This window comes from Cavia porcellus, unplaced genomic scaffold (genome assembly GCF_034190915.1).
Source record: "Cavia porcellus strain 051 isolate PalLab524CR breed Dunkin Hartley unplaced genomic scaffold, mCavPor4.1 scaffold_16, whole genome shotgun sequence".
NCBI classification, from domain to species: Eukaryota; Metazoa; Chordata; class Mammalia; order Rodentia; family Caviidae; genus Cavia; species Cavia porcellus.
This window is the reverse complement of record NW_026947499.1, coordinates 66,413,562-66,437,309: the sequence shown is the minus strand read 5'-3', so window position 1 is coordinate 66,437,309 and position 23,748 is coordinate 66,413,562. Positions and strand designations below refer to the sequence as shown.

General features: G+C 37.3%; 1 protein-coding gene across 7 annotated transcripts in view; it reads left to right on the top strand.

The window, feature by feature from the left end:
* The window catches only part of Smap1 (small ArfGAP 1), a 171,799-nt gene that overhangs the window by 117,920 nt on the left and 30,131 nt on the right, over nucleotides 1-23,748 (top strand). For 4 of the 7 annotated variants that reach the window (XM_063227007.1, XM_063227008.1, XM_063227011.1 and 1 more), the window contains one exon: nucleotides 8,790-8,915. The exons of the other annotated variants lie outside the window; for them this stretch is intronic. In XM_063227007.1, the coding sequence (XP_063083077.1) occupies nucleotides 8,790-8,915 (126 nt within the window). The remainder of the gene's footprint in view (nucleotides 1-8,789; nucleotides 8,916-23,748) is intronic. 7 annotated transcript variants of the gene reach the window in all.

Here is a 23,748-nt window from a genome sequence, read left to right as displayed (position 1 = left end):
AAAACTGGTAGTCAATTTAAACATCAGCTGACCTGAATCAGCGTGATGCTGAGCATGGATGGCCCCTGGAGGACTGTTGACAGCATAAAAGGGAGATCTGGAGAGGGAAGAGGAGTAGTGTTGTAGGTGCTAAGTGTTGTTGCTTGGAGCCATTGGTTCTCCTGGAGGAGCTTGTCATGCTGGCTCCCCTGACACAAACTCAAAATAAGGACCAAGGCTGCCCTGAAAAGTACCACAGCCATTCTCAGTGACAAGGTCCGAGCTCCTCCAACAGTGAGAACAGCCAAGTTCATATCAGGAAGCCAATGTGACAGTTCTTCTCGAGATTAAACAGCAAACAGCTTCCCCTCCAGAGCCAAACAGTGATGCTTGAAGTAAAGACCAGAGCCGCCCCAAAGTGAATGGCAGACATTCTCAGTGAAAAGGTCCTGAGCTCCTGTGCTGACAACAGAGTTCATATCAGAGGAGCCAGTATGACAGGTTCTTCCAGGAGAACCAGTGACTCCAAACAACAACACTTAGAACCTACAACATGTGTCCTTTTTATGCTGGCAACAGTTCTCAGTTGGGCATGCACGCATCCACGCTCAGCACCACACTGATTTAAGTCACCTGATGTTTAAATTCACCGCCAGCTGTGAACTTGGCTGTTCCCATTGTTGGAGGAGCTTGCTGAGGATGGCTGTGGTACTTTTTGGGGCATCCCCAGTCCTTATTTTGAGTGTTGCTTCTTGGCTCCAGTACAGAACCCTCAACCTACCCGCACAGCTCCTTTATCCCGTGGGCATAGACTTTCTAGCTTCCACCACTGACTGTTGGAACTTCCCAGTACAGATCAATGAAATAGACTTGCGTGAGTCTTTGTCGTCTTCTTATTGAGAGTATTCTTCATTTCTTTTATGTTGTATATTCTATTTACATTTCATACTCCTTTTTTCTTGTACTGAGGATTGAACACAAGGCCTCCTGAATGGTAGGCAAATGCTTCACCATGCTCTGTATCCCCAGCCTGTTTTATTTGCATTTTATATTTTTAGATAATGTTTTGCTAAATTGCGTAGGTTGGCCTTGACCTTATGATCCTTCTGCCCCAGTCTTCCAAGTAGCTAGGATTACAGGTGTGTGCCACTGTGCCTGGTTAATTGTTGTAGTTTATCTTGATGTTAACAACATTTAAATTCTCTGTGATCCCATCTCTTGTTCAGAAAGTACATTTGATACTTATTTTTTATAGCAAGGTTGTTTTAAGCTCCTTGAAAACTAAATATAATTGAGTAAGATCCATAAGGGACTAAGGGGTTATCCTTTAAACCCATTTCAAAAGATGAAGGATGTTGAGAATTGTCTTTGAAACCAGTGTTTAAAATGATTAAAAAAAAAAATGTTTTAAGCTGGTGATATATCTCAGTGGCACAGTGCCTGCCTAACAAGTGCAAGGTTGAGAGTTTGATTCCTGATACCAAAAAAGAAAAAGAAAAAAATATCTTTAAGAAATTGTCAGATAAGATTTTTATACTGCTTATATAAATTTATCTTTATTATAAGATCATAAGTCTTTGGAGTTTATTTCTCAAAATATTTTGCATATATATTCTGCCAGAAAAGTATATATCAGGACATCAGGAAAAGAAAAACTTATATAAATATTTTAATGCCAAATTTACTGAGACATCATAAGATTAATACAAGTTACCTTTCGTGTCTACAGTTACAAGAGGTGCTCAAAGTGGTGGCTATTAACTTACAACTATTTACTAGGACAGTGAACTGCCTAAGTGTTGAATACATTATTTTGCTGGAGTCTGTAGTGAGCCCAGATGTTAATGTTTCTATTTTATTAAACTTTGTGGAAAAATCTAAATGTATACATAGCTATTAGCTTCGGTGATCAACTCACGTCATGTCCAATCTTGTTTTAGCCTATACCTGTAGTCTCCTTGTATTACTTTGAAAAATTCCAGGGATCATACCATTTTATCTATAAATAGTTCCTTTTTCAGTTGTTAAAATCTTATTTTGTATATATGAGCTTTCCAATGTGATGTTCTAAGATGCACACAGATATAAAATTGTTACAGTTGCTTTCTCAATGTGTGTGTGTGGTGACAAGTTCAGCTGAACATATTTGTTCAATGAAATGCTTGATACAGTAGAATTTTATTAATTATAGTCCTCTTGTACATTAGATCTCTACTTGTTCACTTATTTTTTCCTTCAGATCTATTATTTCTCTGTGTCTACCATTCTCATTTCCTCTTCTAGCACTCTTCTCACAAATGTTTTATTCTCTCATCTGTACGTGTTTTGCCTCTTGGTTTTTTCCTAAGATTTCTTATATAGACAAAATTAGCGGATATATTTCTTTTAGCACCTGTCTTGTCTTAGTATACTGTCTTTCAAGTTCATCCATGTTATGACAAAATGGCCTCTTTTTAAAATTAAAGACTGAATGTGTGTACATGCATGTGTGTGTGATTTCTTTTTCATTTGTCTGTTGATAAGCAAGTAGATTAATTTCACATATTAGCTGTTGTGTTTAATGCTGCCATAAATGTGGGAATGCAGATATCTTCATGAGGCAATGATTTCATCTCCTTTGAGTATATACGGAGAATTAGGGATTGCTGGGTCATGTGATTGTTCTATTTTAAATTTCCAAGAGTATAGTTTCATTTTTTTTTAAAAACCAACATGTGTTATTTCTTGTCTGTTTTGATAATAGCTATTCTAATGGGGGTGAGATAGTGTTTCATAAATATTTCATTATATGTCTTCAAAGGAGATAAAAACAATAACAAAATGTCTTTACCATATATACTAAGTACACAGGCTTATGCCTAATTTCTTGATACCATCAAACATAAAGTGTTGAGAATTCTAATTATAAAGTGATGCTGCCCCCCCAACAGCTTTATTGGTTTAACAAAATGGAGATAAAGTGGTATGTATTTTAAATTTTTAATCTAGAGATTCCCTTTTCACTTTTTAAAACTTTTTCCTTGAAATTTACTTGGTGAGAGGAAGAGATCTTTTTCTTTAAGGAATTACTCATAATATGAGATAGGCTGATTTGCATCTACATAGTTCTTTTTGTACTCTGTATTTTTTTTAAAGCTAGAAAATAGAATTGTTTTAAGCTAGACTGTAGTGGCAGTAAGTTTTCTATCTGTGAAGCTCCTAATGTGTGTCTCTGTATTTGATGTTAGAAGCCATTTACTTCCAGCAGTTCATCAGGGGAAGCAAAATTATTATATTGTAATTCTTTTATTTATTCTTTAACAGTTGGAATATTTTGAGTTACCTGGTGGTATAACTGGAGAGATAGCTTGTTTATTTCCCTTACTACAACAATTTTCAGAATAATGAATGGGTTCATTCAAATTTTCTATTTGTGGTCAACTGAAAGGGTTTGGGGGAGATGAGGGAAAGTTCAATGAATTTGTGGTTTTTAAACATGTCTTCTGTTGTTTGTGTTCACTGCAGTTGTTATTCTTTGATGGAAAACCTTTTCAGATGGGCTGCTCAGTCTTTGTGTGATGCTGCTGTAGTGATCTGATAATTTCCTTGATAATTGGTGTGGTAATTGTTTTAAGATGAGCTTGTTACACTGCCTTGCCATTTTGCCAGAAAGTCTGAATGTCTTTTAGTGGGAGAATGTTTTTCAGCACCATAACGTTGACCCCAGGATGCTCATTGTCAGTTCATAAATAATAAACTACTTCTCATGTTTAGGGTGTTGAAGAAAGTTATGGCTAGTGATAGTAAATCAAGAGGAGATTGTAGATTCCCATTTAGAGCTCTGTAGTTTTTTTTTTATTTTATTTTAAGGATAGTAAAATATAACAAAACAAGACAGAACAAAGCCAGTCGAGACAATGCATTGAAACTGGTACAAAACTTCACAGCAGTATACCAGGATAACAATAATAGGTATCATGGTATATCTTGTTATCTTCACAAGTTGTCCATTCAATCAGGAATAGCAAAAGCAAACCAAAAACAGAACACTATAAAAATAATCAAAATAGAATATTGACTAGAGCAAAACAATCAGAACAAAGCAAGTGTGCAACTAATAATGGCCTTCAAAGACAAGATAGAAGGAAATCCCCTATATTTGCTATAATGGGTACTGTCATCCTCTCAAGAGATGCTCAGACATCTGGCCCCAGGTCAGCATAATCAAAGAAACACTACAAGCATTTAGTACTTTATGTGCTATAGTTGCTGTCAACTCTGGGTGTCCTGGAAACCAATTGCTAATAGGGCAGAGTAGGGGTGGGGCATGGGACATTTGATTCTCATCCCATGCGCTAGTAGGCTCTTGGGAGACACAGACTTATACTCTCTTCCTGGTGTACCAACGGCTCGCTTGCAGCGCTTACCAGAAAGGCTGGCTCGTTGCTTTCTTGGTTGGTCCCCCAAGTTCCAACGTGGCTGATTCTTGGGAGATGCTGACTTGTTCTCTCCTTGGCACCTGCAGTTTGTTTTATTATCTAAAATATATATATTTCCAAACTGGAAAGCCAGTAGTCTGTGATGTTGTTAGGTTTGGGGTCTGCTGCTCAGTAATAATCAGCAGGTGTTTTTCCGTTTATGTTTTTCTATTTTAAAACACTTTAATTCTATAAGTATTCTTCATTTTTTCCCCCTCTCAGCTCCTGGAGCCACTAATACTTCTCTGTCAATGAATTTATCTGTTTGGAATATTTCATATAAATGGTATCGTACTCTATTCAGCATTTCCGATTAGCTTCTTGTCACTGGGCATAAGACTTATTCATGTTGTATGACCTGATTCTTGATTGACTGATTTTGCTGTTTTTATAGTTAAGGACCAAAGAAATGGTAATTCTCTTCAACAAATGATGAGCTGTCAAAGTGGTAAAAAGCATTATGTTTTTGAAAGACTGAAGAAGGAGGATCTGAAAATTCAGGCCCAGCTTGATGGCTCAGCAGATCCCTGTACAAAAAAACAAAAGGATGGAACTGAAGGTTTTAGTTGGGAATGTAGCTCAGTGTGGAGATCTTGGATTAGGTGCCCAGTCTCCCCCACACTGCAGGAAAAAGCCCACTAAAAAACAAAGAATCAATGTTTTAATAATGCAGGGCTCAGAGGAGGAAGTTAGGAACTTACTAGAGGAATTTGGAATCAGTATATACAAGTTATATGTTCATTTATATGATAATTTCATTGAAGGATATTTTCCCTTTCAGGGAAATTCATTAAATTTTGGGTGTACTGTATTTTATTTCTTAATGATTTTTAGTGGAGTATCTCATTCCTTTTATTATTCTCTAAAGTAGGCATCAAATAACTTGAAAGTATTTTTTAGAAAAAACAAAAGAAGCTTGCTCAGTGAATGATGAGAATGGTTTATCTTGATATACTTGGGGTTAAATTGACTGCCTGAAAGGGAGCATTGTTGGTATAGCATTTATGTAACCAATTATATTGAAACCACATTAGAATATTAATATTTACAAGATTTTGAAATAGGATTTGCATTATTAAGTATAATATTGTTTAAAATAATTTCAAATCCTTGTATTTATATCTTATCTTCCTTTTTTAAAATAATGTATACCACATAATAATTTACCAAAGGCAAGGTATGCATCAATTGGATGTGCTGACGGACATACTGCTTATAGATTTTCATGTTACTTTTCTGCATACTTGTGATTGTAAGAAGACAGTCACCATTACTAACAAACCACTGCTAGCATCTCAAGACTCTCTAGCTTAATCCTATCTCAGTTAATCAGTATTCAGAGTTCTATCAACATAGACAAGTTTTGTCTGCTTTTGAATTCTATGTAAATAGAATCACACAGCTCTTATTTCCATCTGATTTTTAGCTAACCATCGTCTGAGATACTGATCTGTGTTATTACGTGTTCCTTTCTTATTGCTGAGCATTCTATTGTCTGCATATCTTTCTTCTTTTCATTCTACCTTTAGTGAACATTTTAAATAGTTTCTAACTTAGGGTTTTAATGAATAAAAGCTGTATGAGCACTCTTGTAATGCTATTTGGTAAACATACACATACCTTATTGGAGGGAAAGATCTAACAGAATGGTTGGGTCATTCTGGCTTGAGCTTTTCTGCCAGACTTTTCCAAAGTGATTGTACCATATAAAAATTGTCTTCACTGTATTCTGTTCACTTACACTTTTTTTTTTTTTTTTAATGACACCGATCCAACTTTTACTATGTCTCCTGCCCTCTTATATAGGCAGGGCTGAGACCTGGATGGGGGCAGAGCCTTAGATGGGGTCCCGGGAAGGTTGAGGGGGCTACTGGGGGCGGGGCTGGAGTGGGGCGGAGTCTGGTAGGGAGACTCACTCAGTCTGCCCAGGACATTCCAGGGTGGAGTCTGCTCAGACCCTCTCCTCTGCCAGAGCCATCAAGCAGACCTCCAGACCTTTACTCTCTACAATCTGTCAACTGCTTTGTGCTTTTAATTAAAATTTGGTGTTGTCACTTTAAAAATATATCTGATGGGTATAAAAATCAATGTAATATTTTTATTAGCTGATGCCAGTGAATGTACAGAATGCCCTGGCATTTGAATGGCTACTTTCAAATGATTAAATAATTTCATTAGTGTAAAACAAGTTGACTACTGTACACAAGTTTTCATTAGTGTAAAACAAGTTTGACTGCTGCATGACAGTTTTTCTTTACCTTAGATGGTTTTACCCTTTTACTTAGTTAAAAAAAAATCCCTAAAATAAAAGTTACTGTCTTACAGAAGGCAATAAACATGATGAGAGTAACTACTTTGTTAAGTAACTGTGCACAGAAATGCACTAGAAACAAATGCCCTTGAGCCTAAAAGAAGGCGCCTGCTGAAGTTACAATGGATTTTAATACTTGTGTATTATTAAAGCAATTATGATGATAAAGAGCATATAAATGGTGGCAGAAAACCATATTTTAGATTCTATTATAGGTTTTTTAGTAAATTGGAAACTTTTTTTTCTTCATGGAATTTTGAAATGCTTTTGCAGTCATTTAAAGCCTTATTGCAAGTAAAGCAATAAAAAGGCAAGAAGTCCAACTACTTTATGTGCAAAGCTTTCATTTCCTGTTTAATGAAAGAAAGGCTTTGTTCAGTGAGCATTCAAGCTTTGCAATTCTTCTTAGTAAATTAGAATTTCCTTAAATAGAAAATAAGGAAAATATTTCCTTAATAAATACTTCGATAGAAAGCAGTTTCACTAAGTTAAAGCCATGGTTAAGAATGTTGCAGCCAAGATATAAGGCTAGTAATTACATTAGATGGGTCATTGAAGGTAATAAAATGCTGAGGAGTTGCTTGGTGCTCAAAACTGTTCTTTGCCCTGTAAATGTATTCATTTGTAGCCCTGAAGACAATTTTATGAGGATAGTAACTATTATTATTGTCATTTATGTTGAGAGCCTGAAAGACACTGGTAGTACGGACTTTGGAGTCAAGAGGACCTCAGTGTTTATGATTGAAGTTTAATTTTAACAACAGTATTTTAAGCAAAGGCCATGCTTTTTTTGCATTGGTCTCTTATCTGCCTAATTCTGAAAATACATGTGAATTATTTAACAAAAATGTATGACATGAGAGAGACCTTGTAACAGGCTCCAGGGACCAGATCAGACCAAAACTCTTGCCCTTGTATACAGTGCTTACAATCTCAAGTGTCTTTAGTTGTTATTTGCTCTTCGCAAATGGATCTTTTTGAGGCTGTGCCTTTTCTTTCCCTTCTGGCAGCTAGATATGTACTAGTCTGTCCGGTAGGGTTCATTTCTAAGAACCTCCAGGAACAAAGATGTTTGTGTAGGTCCCACCAGGAACCAACAGTTTTCTCTGTGTTTGCTCGGGTAGTCTGTAAGTCCAGTCAGTGAGCATGTTTTATGTGATAAGTCCTGTTCTAGCATTGGAGGCTAGAAGATTATAATCTTGGGGGAAAATGAGAGACAGAAATATGAAAGAGGAGGAAACTTTTTGTCTTCTATCTCTGATGTCAACCCATTCATTCTTTTCTTGTATAGAAACTAATCAGAACCTACAAGTAGAGGTATAAGACTCTCTTAGTTACTTTTCTTGTTGCTGAGACAAAATACCCAACACCTGAAATTAAGGGAGAAAGGTTTATTTTCATTGCAGTTTCATTCCATAGTGAATGGCTCCAGGGCAGGGTGGCATGGCAGAAGGGCATCACAAAAGAGAAACAGTTGCATGGCAGGCGGAGAAGCAGAGTAGCAAGTGACAGCAGCAGCCCGCCTTCTGTCCCTTACGTTCTATCCAGGCTGCATGCCCTCAGGGTGGGGAGAACTCACACTGGGGTGGTGGGTCTTCCCATTACCCACACCCAGAACTATGCCAGACCAACCAGTGGACTAATGTAATCATTACCCTCCATCCCAGCATCCCACAACCTAGATCCAGCCACCTCTGAAAAGCCCACCTGTGGCCACCTGAGGCCTTGGGAGGACATCTAGACACAAACCGTAACAAGGACTTTACCTCTCACTCATTCCCTCTTCTGAGGCCACCGCTCAGGTATTCCTTGAAGATGGGAAAGGCAGAAGTATATTTTCAGATTTCTATATTTTTTCAGATTTCTATATTTTTTGTTTTCTAGTTCATATGGTTTAATGTTAGCTTATGTTTCATGCCATGCCTGTATTAAACTTGCATGTGCCAAGAGGTTTGATAGAATCAGTTCAAAGGAAGGGAGGTTTGTTTTTGTTCGCCATTTCAGAAGTTTCATTCATGATTGTCTGGGTCCACTGCTTTTAGACTTGTGACATGGCAGAAATTTTGTGGGTGGGCTGTGATGAAGGAAGCCATTCACCTCATGTTGGCCAGGAAGCAGAGAGAGCAAGCCAGAAAGGAGCGAGCCAGGAACAAGATAACAGTCCCCAGGTGTGTACTTCGAGGACCCACTTCCTCCTGGGTTTCCTTCAGTTCCCAACAATGCCATCACTTTTTAAATCAAGGGCTGGGGGTGTTGCTCTGTGGTATGGTGCGCCTGATATGGAGGCCTTGGCTTCAATCCCCGGTACGGCTTTAAATAAAAGAATATGAATCCATTGATGGATTTATCCACTGAGAAGGTTAGAACCCTCATGATCCAGTCAGCTTGAGAAAGCCCTACTTCTGAACACCTGTGCTTTCTGGAGAATGTTAATAGTTATTTTCCTGTTAGTGTAATAAATACTTGAGATAATCACTTTCTAAAGAGAAAAGGTTTGTTTTGGCTCAAGATTTGGAGTTTTAGTCCATTTAGTTGGTCCCTCTTGGTTGTGGTCTGTGAGGTGAGGCAGCACATTGTGGTGGAGCCAAGCTGCTCCACCTCACAGTGGGTATGAAGAGAAAGAGGGGGAAGCATCCAGGGTCTCGTGGTACCCTTTGAGAGCATCCTCCCAGTGACCAGAAGACCTGCTCAGCACTACCTTTTCAGGTTTCCACTATGTCCCAGTAGCAACTTAGGTTGGGTGCCAAGCCTTCTATACATGAGCCTTTGAGAACACTTACACAAACCAAAGCAGCCCCTCTTCCCTGATGGTTGGACATATATACTAATCATTATTTCATTGACATTTTGCATCATCCAGGCAGTACAGTTCAGTCTCATAATATGAAAGTATTTTAAGAATATAATGTTGGAAAACTACTCTGATTACACAAATTACCATTATTAAACCAGGATTGGGTAGCAAGCAGTAAGCTCCTTAAGAATCAAGACAGAATTGCTAAAGATACTGACATCATGTATGTCCTCAAAATAGAGTGACTTAAATAGTCTCGTGACCTATCCGAAATTCTCATTCTCTTCACTTGCTGTGAATAAATAACCTGCTCTCCTTAGTGAATTCAGCTCAATTACTGTCCTATTCCTTACCTTCTGTGGAGCCAAAAATCTGTCTGCTGACTGGTCTCACTTTCAAGTCCTGGCCGTAAATCTCAGTTAGGCACTGAACGTTGCATCCATTCCTCTCTCCATGTAGGTTTGCTTTCTGCTTTTTTGAAGAGTTTTTCTCCTGCCTCCTCCTCTGTGTATAAACATATGGCGCCCATTTCTGTAATTTTTTTGGCCTTCTTTTGAGAAGACAGCAGCCATAAGGAACTCCCTCACTGCTGCTGCCCCCAGACAATCAGTTTGCCTGCGTTCGTGCTGTCTGCCCTGATGAAATGGGCAGTCCTGTCTCTGTCAGAGAGCAGCAGCTGCACATGGGCCCTGGGTGCCTTAGCCCACAGTTTCAGCCTGTTCATTTCCTCTGCTCTGTGCTGGCATCTCCCTTTTTACCACCTCTCACTGCCACCCAATTTAAAAGGGTATTTTTGTTCATTCTTTACGCTTTCTTAATCAAGGTTTTCTCCTCATTCCAGACCCTGTCACTTGGTATTACCATCTTCCTCTACAGGCTCCTTAAGCTCCAGGTCACCAGTTACCTCCATGTTTCTGTTAAACCTGGTAGATGTTTTTGTTCCTATTATCCTTGATTTCATAATTTTCTACTCCCTCTTTTTGTGATTTTAAGGATTGAAACCAGGGCCTTGTGCTTGCTAGGCAGACACTTTATTACTGAGCTACATCTCTAGCCCTTTTAAAGTTTTGAGATAAGGTGTCACTAAATTTCCCAGCCTGGCTTTAATCTCGAGTGTCCTGCCTCAGCTTCCCTAGTCACCGGACTGCAGGAATGTGCCACTGCCCCTGGCTCCCTGCTTCTCAGAGCACTTCCTCGTCCTGGTTCCCAAGGGCTCCGCTCTCTCGGGTTTATGCTCATCTTCTTGGCTCTTCTCTCCAGATATCCTTTACCGAGTCATCCTCTCTGCTAGTTCTCAGAATATTGTAGGGCTCCAGTTCCTTGCAGGGCACCCTTCTCCTATGTTTTCACTACCTAATTGTGGTTAACCAGTCCCATAGCTTAACTATTTAGGGTACAGTGATACGTGATACTTGCAAATCTGCATTTCTTTATACAAAAAGAAAATTATTGGAAATTTTAGATGATAAAAGGTGTGGTGTGAATTAGTGATCTGCGGAGCTCAGATCACACATTCGTGTTGCAGTGTGTGACCCTGGCAGTGTAGAGGGTGAATGATTGTTTGGAGGCTAAATTAGTTCAGTCACTGGGAGGGCCTGGCGGTAGGGAGACTCCCAGGAGAAGCCCTGAAAAGAAAGGGAAAGGACAGTGGCCAGATACAAGGTGGTTCATTAAACTTACACAGCTGTGTGCTTTCACCGACAGTTTAACCATTCCCCCCTTAACAAAGTCCCCCCACATTCATTTCTTCATTTGTTATATTCGTGACTGGCATGGGGAACATGCAAAGTGGACAGCTGTTGCAAGTTAGCTGATGAGGAAACTTTCCATATTTAAAGTGTTCCAAATACAGAACATGCTGCATCATCATATTCAGTAATTCCATTGTGCTGGAAAGGTGTCTTACAGGGAGAGTGAACATAGCACAGAAATGTTACAGTGCTGTTGTAAGAATCACAGAATGAACCAGGAGTGGTGGTGCACGCCTGTAATCCCAGCCCTTGGAAGCTGATGGAGGAGGACCACTGTGAGTTAAGGCCAGCATGGGCTACATAGTGAGTTAAAGGTTAGTCTGCACTGCATAGTGAGACCCAGTTCAAAAAAACAAAACAAAAACATAATGAATCGATTGTGTCTTCAAGGCTTCTTCAAGTTCTTTATGTAAATGGAAATGTTTGATCTTTTTCAGCCCCAGTAGAATATTGTTTGGGATAGTAGTGTCCGTAGGCCTTGCAGAGAATATTCACTGAAAGATACCCATATGGTTAGGGAAATAAAATGAGATTAAAGTTTCAAGTCAACCCTGAAAGTACAATTTATGAAACAGTATTAAATTTAAAAAATGTAGAACACTGTGTATTGACAGGTTTACTGTGAAAAAAACCTATAATAAGTACCATTATGAAGAATAGTAAAGAAAAAAAAGAATTAACAAAATTCTGAATAAATGAGATGTTTGGAGTAAAGTTATGTGAGTGATTACATGTCTCATATAAGATAGTTTTAAACAGGATTGTCTATAGTTCAGTTGTGAGAGCATACTCATACAGATGCATATGTAACATTATAGCTGCCCTCTACAGTGGGAACGTACAACAGTGAGTTGAGTCATAGCGTGCTGTTGAGTGACTTTAATGGGTCATTAAAACAGGATTAAGCTCGAACAAAACATAGTTCACTTGTGTTTCTTACACAAATAGCCTGAAAGTAGTCACATGCAGTATTTTTTGGTGATTTTGTGCATGAAACAACCTATATAGTATAGTTGAAGGGAATGAGAGGGTCCTTTCCCCTTGGGATGCTGAATAACATGTGTTGTGCACCTGTGTTTTGGCTCAATTTGTCACATGAGATCAAGTGCAGAATTTTCATTTGTAGTGTCACATTGGTGATTTTGTTAGCCAGCTTTTCATCACTGAGAAAAAGTATGTGAGGAAATGAGTTTAAGTAGGAAAGATTTGTTTGGGCTCATGATTTCAGAGGTTTCTGTCCACGATTGACTGGTTCTTTTGGTGGATGTGTGAAATGAGGTAGAAGAGCGTGGCGGAGCAAAGCACCTTACCTCATGGCAGCCAGAAGGCAGAGACAATGGGCCGGGGTCAGATATAGTTTCAGGACTATACTCTCCTGGTTCCCTCAGTTGTCCTCAGCTTCTGTTTCTAGGACATCCCAGTAATATAATCAAATTGTGATCTCATTATTGGGTTAGTCTACTGGTAAGTTAAGAGCCCTTCTCTAGTCACCTCCGTAAGCCTATCAACAACCAAGCATTCAACATAGTGAGCTTTTTTTAAGGGGAAGTATTGAGTCCGAATCACAACAGCAATCAAAAGTTTTGGATTTTGGAGTATACTGGCATTTTGTATTAGAGGTGCCTAATCTGTATTCATTTTGAAAACTAATTTAAGATAAATAGAAATTATTCAGTGAAATGCAACTCTGTGCAGAAATAGCCCTGTCAGAACATTAACCTCTATCATTTAGGTACTTACGGAGCTTTTGATAAATGTTGTGACTTTGTTTCCTTAACTTTAAAAGGAGTGTCAAACATAATAGATTCTGTCTCTTCTAGTTGTATGAGTGTGTGAATGTTGGGCTGATTATAGATAATAAAATGTAGTCTATTTTTAAAGAAAATTCTAGGATTTAGAAAGTTTTATAGCTTTCTTATTCTTATATATTAATGTTATTTACATCAACTGGCCAACTAAGGACTAGTGAATTATTATCCAGAGTTTCAGCTGTTACAAGAATAGGAAATAGTGGTCATTGTAGGAATTGGAAACTAATTTTGTTTCAGTTCTATGGAGTAGTGTCTTGAATCACAAAGAGATTAAGTAACGAAGCTTCAGCTAATACAAGCTTTATTAATTTGGATGAAACATCTGTTCAAATGAATTTAAAGAAATTACATTTTATAAAGTTGCTTTGTTAGAAAACTTCGCTTAATAAATTATAGTTTGCCTGAAGTTACCCACTCATAACATTCTTCACTTATTAAAAGGCAAATTCCCTAGTGTGTTTTTAGTAGGGGGAGAATTTAGAATAATTTTACACATACTGTTTACCATGTCTAAACAAACAAATTGTCAAGACATCAAAAGAGTGACAGCTATATGAGGGAAGATGTGATTGTCCAGGCATTGCCATGTTTACCACTTAGTAATCCTTGCTTGTAATTCTTAGCAAGATACCTGTCTGTGTGTCTGTCTGTTTACTTATTTAGAGACAGGATCTCACAGTGATTGTTCTGCCTTAGCCACAAATGCTGAGATTACAGCTATGTTCCATAATACCCAACACTATTTTTATTCTTAAATCTTCTAAATTTTGAGATTAAGTATGTATGTTTTAAAGAATAGAAGAAACTAAGCAGACCATATTGGCCATGGGACAGAGTCTTCAGGGAAAAGACAGGGTGTTGCTACTTCCTTTCTGTTGAATCTGGGTTATTGGAAGGCCATCACATTTCCTTGTTGCAATGGCTATTGTAATGAGGGAAATGAAGAAAGCTGCTCTTAATTTGATAACATTAAATGTTTGATTTTTCAGTATTGAACTATAGAATATGGCAAGGAAAGGAGATCTGTCTCTTCCTATCTCACTAGCTAAGGCATTTATAATCTTTCTCGAGTCAAGAACTGAATATCTGTCTTGTCAGCTTTAGTAATGTTGCAATATTGAGCAGCCCTAGCAGTACACAGGATTTAATGGCTGCAAGTAGTAATTTTTTGAACTAGAGTTTGGTTCTCCATTTAATGGAAATACCATTATTTTAAATGTATAGTATAATAGGATAAAACAACATTTAGGTATTTAAATTTTTTTTAAATGTTGAGGCACTGTATATCTTTGTGTTAGGGGAACACACATTTTAGCTTTTGTGAATCTGTATAATACTGATGTGTAAGATAAAATGTATCTCCTGAGTCTTATATTCTTAGATATAATTACTTATTCTAGGACTAGGAAAATAAATAATTTCTCTCTGTTATTTTATGCAGAGATATGTAGTATTAATTGTAAATGAGAATGTTCAGTTTTTATTCAAGTCATTTAAGAACATGGTACAGAAAATGTGTATATGTGTGCACATGGTTCTAAAAGATTATTACCTCATGTAGAATTGTAGGATGATTGCTTACTTACATAGGTTTTTACTTAGATAAATCTTTTCCTTGAATATTTCAAAATAAAAATAATGAAGATAGTTTCGTATGTTTAACTTTATATGTTAAGAAAAGTATCATCTGAATTCAATGTTTATACGCTCCTGATTAATATGTGCAAGGTAGAAGTTGGATTACTATGAAGACACGAAAGGGAAATGTCGAAAATTGGCTTTGCATGCACTGATGGAATTAAGTTACTGCAGCAGCAAGATTGAGGATGCAAGGATACAAACATAGCATTTAAAGTGATCGACCCTTCTGCCTTTTTGCTTTGTGGGACAGACTATCAGATGCCAGCTGTAGGAAAAATTCATGACTGCACTATTGAAATTCACCAAAAGAGCCAACTCTATTTGGGGTGGTAAGGTTTAGGTCATGGATGTTTCTCATTCTTAATTTGACTCAAACAGGAACAAAAAAGAGGAGTCTTTAGAGCAACGTTTGTTTACCCTGCATAACTACTCATGTGTTTTCTATTACCCATTTCCTGTGAAAATAGTTAATGAGCACTTACTTAAACTATAATGGAACTAAAATCTCTAATGAAGAGAGACTCTTACAACATAGATAGTGGACATCTGGAAGGAAAGATTTTCCCAATTGTTTGTGGGAGTTCTGTGGATAGGAGTCGGAGTTATTGAAAGGCCTCTGGGTTATTTGATTTGGCTTTTTCTCTCCATTTTCAAGCAGTGATGGATAGCTTTTTACTAAGCAGTTGTTAAAAGAGTAATTTTACTTGGGTGGCAAAGGCCATCACAAACCAGAATTTAGATTTGAGTTTTCTTGAAAAACCATTTTATATTGAAAGGGTTCTAAATTCTTAGACCACAGAACGTTGACTAGGAGTGAATTCCTCAGAAGTTTGAATTCTGTTTAACACTTCACTATGTGAAAGAATTGAGTGAAGTGATACCAGAGAAATAATTCTAAATTTGGATCGCATAAAAGAAGCATTTAAATAGTCCCCCCATTTGGCATATAATCTCCAAATTTTAGTTAATTTGCAGAGTGAATAAATCTGGCTAAATTTTCTGTTTATTTTCAATTTAAAGCTTTCTGACTAGAGTTTTAAGTGTTCGGTAAGCACAAGAAGTCCTCCCACCGTATTCCACACAGTGGTGTGACCAGTGAATGAATACCTTTGCCAGGATGCTGCAAGGATCCTGCCTTATAGTATTTGGAGTTTCCAGGTGTATGGTCACTGGGTCCTCAGATTCCTTTATTAAACTGAATGTTTATACTAATACAGGTTGTCCAGTAGTGAATGAACAGAGGAAAGAAGGAAGAAGGGGAGGAAGATGGAAGGAAGGAGAAAGAAATTCTAATAGTTTAATTAGTTGAAAAGAATTGCTTTCTTTGCTATGAAAAATCTGTTTTCAGTCCAGTGTGGTGACTTACGCCTGTAATCTCAGCACTTGCACTCACAAGGCTGAGGCAGTAGGACCGCTGTGAGTTTGAACCTGAACTACATAATGAGTTCAATGCTAGCCTGAACTACATAGTGAGACCCTGTCTCAACCTCCCCCATAAAATCTGTGCTTTATTTGAAATCATTCTTCATTCATTCATTCATTCATTCATTCATTTATGGTAGCTCTTGAAATCCTTTTGCTAAGCAGGATGAGTCAACACTGGAAGTTTAAAGGTAAAAGAACAGAGAATGTGAAATCAGTTTTACTAAAACTTCTGAAAATTATGTTTTCACGTAATTAGTTACAAGCTAACATTTCTTTATTTGAGAAGGTTATTAAAGAATAGCTATCTATGATGGTAGGCTAATTGATTAAAAAATGCAGGAGACAGTAATGACAGAAAAAAAAAGGTGGGTCTATGTTCTTAGAAAGTGCACATCTGAGCCAGGCATAACACATGCAGTTCCAGCAAACTGGAAGACTGAGACAGGAGGATAACACGTTCAGCTCTAGCCTCGGCAATTTAGAAAATGGGATGGGAAGGATTACACATTTGTAATAGTAACACAAAGTTAAATCTTAACAACTAAGTTCTGAGTTAAATTGGCGTGTAGAAATGGTTTTTAGGATAGTGTGAGAATTGTTAAATGAATGTTTTATTTTCCTAGAGACATGAACTTAAGATTTGAGAATACAATAATTGTCATGTCCTAGATACATTTTTTTACAAGAAGGAGTTTGGATGTACAACTGTGACTTGGGTTCCTGAAAACTACAAAAATGTTATGTTGAAAAAGTAATAATTCTAAATTTTTTATAGCTGAGGAATATTCCATTGTATAAATATACCACATCTTTTTCATCCACTCTGTGGTTGATAGGCATCTTGGTTGTTTCCAAGATTTAGCTATTAAAAATTGTGCTGCTATGAACATGGGTGCACATATATCATGTGACATATATCATTTTCCCAGTTTTCCTGGGAAAATACTCAGGAGAGAATAGCTAGGTTGAATGGAATGTCCAATCCTAGTCTTCTGAGAACTCTCCATAATGATTTCCATAGTGGTTGTACCATCAACAGTAGAACAGTGTTCCTTTTTCCCCAACATTTGTTACCAGTTGATTTCTTGATGGCAGCTATTCTTTCTGGAGTGAGATGAAATCTCAGTGCTGTTTTAATTTGCATTTCTTGAATGACCAGTGATGGTGAACATTTCTTCATGTATTTATTTGGCATTTGTATATCTTCTCTGAGAACTGTGTATTCATCTCAGATGCCCATTTCTGGAGAGGGTCTTTGAATTTAGGGGGCTTAATATTCTTCAATTCTTTATATGTTCTGGATATAAGTCCTATGAGGGATTGCTAGTTAAAATTCTTTCCCATCTATGGTTTTCCTTTTTTCACTCTGTTGGTGATTTCTTTAGAAGTGCAGAAACTTTTCAGTAATATGAGATCCCAGTTGTTGATTCTTTAAAGTGTTTGCGTTTTGTTCATAGATTCTCTGCCTATCCCTATGTCTCTAACTAAGACTTCTACCTACCTTGTCTTCCAGTAGATTCAGTTTTTCTGTTTTAATATTTAGGTCTTTGATCCATTTAGACTTTGATCCATTTAGACTTTGTGAATGGTGATAGGCATGGATCTAGTTTCAGTCTTCGGCCTGTGGAGAGCCAATTTTTCCAACACCATTTATTGAAGAGGCTATCCTTCTTCCAGTGAACATGTTTAGCACCTTTGTCAAATATCAGGTGGCTGAGTGCTTTGTAGTTGTGTTTGCATCTTCTAATCTGTTCCATTGATCCTCAGGTCTATTTCTTTCTCAGTACCATGCTGATTTTATCATTGTAGTTTTGTAGTATAGTTTCAAGCCAGGAATTGAGATGCCTCCTGCTTTGCCTTTGTTGCCCAGAATTGCCTTTGCTATTCTAGTTTCCAAATGAATTTTCTCTAGATCTGTGAGGTATGTTAATGGTATTTTGATTGGGGTTGCTTTAAATCTGTATAACAATTTTGGGAGTATGGCCATTTTCACAATGTTGGTTCTTCCTACCCAAGAGCAAGGAATATTCTTCCATTTTCTAATGTCCTCTTCAATCTACTTTTTTAGTGTAGCATAATTTTCAGCATATAGGTATTTTACATTCTTAGGTTGATTCCTAAATATTTCATTTTTTAAGATGCTATTGTGAAGGGCGATATTTCCATAATTTCTCTCTCGGTGAGTTTTTTGTTTGTGTACAGGAATGCTATTGATTTTTGAGCGTTGACTTTGTATGCAGCTAACTGCTGAATTTATTACTTCTAATAGTCTTTTAATAGAGTTACTTGGGTCTTCTATATAGAATATCATGTCATCTGCAAATAGTGATAATTTAACTTCTCCCTTTCCTATCTTTCTTCCTTTTATTTCTCTCTCATCTGATTACTCTGGCTAGTGTTTCCAGAACTATATTGAATAGGAGTGGTGATAGTGAACATCCTTGTCTTGTTCCTGATTTTAGTGTGAAAGCTTTCAGTTTTTGTCCATTTAGTATAATGTTGGCTGTTGGTTTGTCATAGATGGCCTTTATAAGATTGAGGTAGACACCATGTGTTCAGAGTTTCTAAAGGGTTTTTAACATAAACATGTTGGACTTTATTGAAAGCTTTTTCTGCGTCTATTGAGATGAGCATACGGTTTTTGTTTTTGGCTCTGTTGATGGTGGTATATTAAATTTATTGATTTGCGTATGTTAAACCAAGCATTCTTGAGATGAATCCCACTTGGTCATGATGCATAATCTTCTTGATGATTTGCTGCATTGTGTTGGCCAGTATTTTATTGAAAATCTTTGCATCAATGTTCATTAGTGAGATTGGCCTATAGTTCTCCTTTTTGCTTGGGGCTTTCTCTCGTTTTGGTATGAGAGTAATACTTGCCTCCAGGAGTGATTTAGGGAGGATTGCTTCCTTTTCAATTTCATTGAAGAGTTTAAGGAGTATTGGCATCAAATCTTCTCTAAATTTCTTGTAGAATTCAGCCGTGAATCCATCAGGACCTGTGCTTTTCTTTGTTGGTAAGTTTTTAATTATGTTTCCAATTTCAATAACTGATACTGGGTTATTCACAATTGCTGTATCTTCTTGGTTGAGCTTTGGTAGTTCATATGTTTCTAGAAATCTGTCCATTTCCTCTCTGTTTTCCACTCTATGTGAGTAGAGGTTTTCAAAGTAAGTATTCATGATCTTTTGAATTTCCACAGAATCTAGTAATTTCAGTCCTTATTGTGTGAATTTGGGCTTTTTCTTTCTTTTTCTTTATAAGGTTAGCTAGAATTTTTTGTCAGTTTTGTTTATTCTCTCAAAAAACAGCTTTTTGATTCATTAATTCTTTGTTGTTTTTTTTTTTTTTTTAGTTTCAGTTGCATTAATTTCTGCTCTAATCTTTACAATTTCCTCTCTTGTATGAGCTTTGGGTTTAGCTTGCTCTTCTTTTTCTAGAAGCCTGAGAGGAAGCATTAGGTTGTTTATTTGTGTTCATTCTGTTTTCTTCGTATGACAATCTATTGCTATATATTTCCTTCTTAACACCACTTTCATTGCATCCCACAAATTACAGTATTTTGTTTCTGCATTTTCATTGAATTGTGGGTATTGCTTTACTTTTTGAATTTCATCGGTAGCCCACTGGTTGTTCAAAAGGTTATTTAATTCCATGTATTTATGCAGGTTTTGTGATTTCTTTTGCCATTAATTTCCAATTTCAGTGAGCTATGGTCAGATATTATGCATGATAATTTCAATACCTTTGCGGTTACTTAAGAATGTTTTATGGGTTAATATATGGTCTGTTTTGGAGAATGTCCCATGCACAGCTGAGAAGAATATGTCTTCTGATGTGGTTGGGTGGAACATTGTGTAAGCATCTACTAAGTCCAGTTGCTCGCAGGTATGATTCAGTTCTATTATTTCTTTGCAGACTTTTTGTCTAGTTGATTCATCTCTGCGACAGTGGGTCTTAAGGTCTCCTGTTATAATTGTGTTCTTGTGAATTTGGTTTTTCATGTCCATTAGTATATGTTTTATATAATTTTGTGTTCCTGTAATTTGCTGCATACATATTTATAATTGTGAGGTATTCCTCCTGAATTTTTCCACTATTGAGTATGTAGTGACCTTTTTTATCTCTTTTAATCATTTTAAGTTTGTAGTTCACATTGTCTGCAAATAGAATAGTTACCTTTGCTTTTTTCTGGGTTCCTGTTGCATGGAATACTGTTTTCCATCCTTTGACTTTTAATCTATGAGTTTCCTTTTGGGTCAGATGTGTTTCTTGTATACAGCATATTGTGGGATCATGTTTCTTTTTTTTTTTTTTTTTTTTAATTTAAAGAAAAGGAAACGAAAAAAAAATACATGGAGATTTAAAAAAAAAGGGTAGAAATAATACTAAATTACAGACAAACAAAAGGTAAGAAATTGCCAGTTGATAAGTTACAAATTGTCATCTTCGAAATGGCTGTTCAGGTTATAGAATTAAAGTATATAGAATGACATTCAAAAAAATGACCCTACAAACCATTCTGCTCTATGGCCGAACAAAAGCTCCGTAATATGATTATCAGTCCCACCTATTTGTTTTACATCTCTAAGAGGATAAGGTTAACCATATCAAAACAGAACAGAACATTTAAAAAACAATTTAAAGAAATACAGATTTCAAAGCAAGTCCACTGGAGATCTACCTTATCTAACTGTCTCTAGCTTCTTACAAATAGTTGTCCCTAACTTCACCCACTTTCTATACTTATTGCATATTATAGAACTAATCAAATCATTACAGGATGATGGAGTCTTTTTAGGTCCTCAAGTTCCAAATTAGGGAAGACAATACCAACTACCATCGCATCTCTCATTCTCTTTGTGGTAGCCGTCCCCATCTCTGCATATGCTGAAGTTGAGCTGAAGAAACCAGTCCAGAGTCATTTTAATCAGCAAGCAATAGATTGCTAGAATTTATATTATAATGCTACAAAATAAGCCTCGGGTTTTTCAGGTCTCTTCCTCAGAGTATTTGTTCCTATCCTCTCTGTATTATAGGGAAAACCAAGTCATAACAAGACAACGAAACAATTTCCTAGATAAACATGCAATGGATAGGACTTATAAAACTATAATATAAATGATCTTCCGTAGCTACTATGTTTTCTCTTGTTATTTTCAATAGATTTGTCGACAATACTGGCTTATTATAGTTAAACATACTATCACCTATTTTTATAAAAACTTATCTTTGACTGCATTGTAGTATTTGAGAGCTGTTACTGATTCATACCAGTATGGATATCCTTTACATCTTGTCATGCTCAGAGTAGTTTCCTCTACTTTTAGGGTTGATTCTAACACGCATACCGATTTCAAATAGGATCAGTCAAGGGCAACCAATAGTCTTATGATTCAGATACAATTAAGATCAGTCATAGTAAGACAATGTAAGTAATACAGAATTTCAGCCTAAGTCAATAGGAAAGTAAGGATAGTTACCGTGGTATAACCTGCTATTTTTGGTTCTAGAGGTCTGTGTCCTCAAATCTGATATGAGTGGACAGACCAGAACAAATTTAATTCAATCTAAATATGGCACTAGGACTACTGTGTCTTTTAAATCGTTATACACCATTAGCAATGACCTCTGCTTTTTTTTTTTTTAAATATAGTTTCAGAGCTGTCTCTACTAAAGACTAGCTTACCGTCTCTGCCTCATGTCTGCTGCTCCACTTTTCTGCTATAATTTGTCCACCTTATTCCCTCATTCCATGGTCTGCCCCGTTCACTGAGGCTTCTCTGCCACTGTAGCTGTAATCCTGATATCTCTTCCTCTCTTTCTCTGTAATGTCCTTCAGCGCTCTCTGTAGGGTTGGATTGGTGGCCACGAACTCCCACAGTTCCTCCTTGTCTTGAAAGTATCTTATTTCTTCATTAATTTTTAGAGAGAGTTTTGACGGATATATGAACTTAGGTTGCATATTTTTTTCCTTCAGGACTTGGAATATTTCTCCCCACTCCCTTCTTGACTTAAGAGTTTGTGTTGATAAGTCTGCTGTTATTTTGATAGATTTCCCGTTATAGGTAACCTGCATCTTTTCTCTGGCTGCTTTTAATATTCTGTTTTTTTGGTGGATTTCTGGGATCTCGATTATTATATGCCTAGGCGTAGATCTGTTTTGGTTGTAGGTAGCTGGCGTTCTGTATGCTTCTTTTATCTGGATATCATTTCTTTTTGCTATACGTGGGAAATTTTGCTTTAATATCTCTGTGAATATTTTTTGTATTTCATTTTTGGATGTTCCTGCTTCCTCACTCACATTCTTTATTCTTAGGTTATGTATCTTTTTATCATCTTCCAGTTTTAGAATTGCTTCTTTCTGGTTCCTTGTTATTTTTAAGAGGCTTTTTCTTTCACGTTCATAAGCCCTAAATCTCTCTTCAAGTTTCAGAAGGTTGTCTTTAGTTTCTGTCAAGGCATTTTGCCAATATTCAATGGAGTTCTTAGTTTCCTGATATTCTCTTTGGATCTGTTTCATGTATTCTAAGTTATGCTTAAATTCTTCTTCAGATGCTTCTCTTTCTTTTCTGATTTCCTCAGTTCTTCCATCTGTGTTCTCTTGGGCGGGGCTTGTCATTTCTTTAATTAATCTCTTTATATCTTGCCTCACTTGGATCAGGAGTACATCTTTAAATTCCTCTATGAGATCATGTAAGTACTTTTTAATTTCGGCTGATGCTGTGTCGAGTAGAGGATGGTTACTGTGCTTGTTCTCTTCAGTGTTTAGTTCTCTTGGGTTTAATTTCTCCTGTTGAACAGCTGGAGATTTTTTTTTATTTTTATCTCTTGTCATGTTTCTGGTTTCTTTCAGACTGTCCTGGAGTTCTCTGGCCCTCTCCGAATTGCTTAGGGCCTTTCAGAAGCGTGCTGGCTTGAGTTTTTGCTGTCCTCCCCAATTTGCTGTTATCTGGGGTAGGCTGGGATGTAGGGGCGGTACAGTCTAGTCTCTAGCCTCTGTGTCAGTTAGTTCATAAATTAGGCTGTACTTTCTGGTTGTCACTGAGTTGTGACTATTTTGTATCTGCTTATTGGGCCCCAAGCAGAGGCTTGGTTTAGCCCCAGTAGCTCCTGCCAGTTCTCTTTGAATCAGAAGCAGCTGAGTAATGGCACAGGATTCTGCCCAGGTCCCAGCCGTTCTCTTCCAAACCTCTCTGTGATAGGAGCACCAGAAAAGCAGATCTGCCCAAAACCAAGATGGCTCCCACTAAGTTCTCTGTGTGGAGCTGAAGCCAGCAAGTAATCAGGCTCTGCCAGGACTCAAGATGTCTTCCACCAGCCCTCCCTACAGGGGGACCTGGTGATGTCACCAAGCTGCGGTTTCTGCCGCCAGGCTAATATGTCTGCACCAGACTCTGTGTTATTGATTTCCCCGTGGTGGCGGGCCAGCTGTTCTCTGGCCAAACCCAGCAGCCGCGGGGTTTTCTGTACTCACCAGAGTCCGGTGCAAGTCCTCATTCCGGGACCGCCGCACACCAACCTGTCCACTTTTCCCCCACTCGCGGCTCAGCGCTGACCGGTCAGATTTCTGTGCAC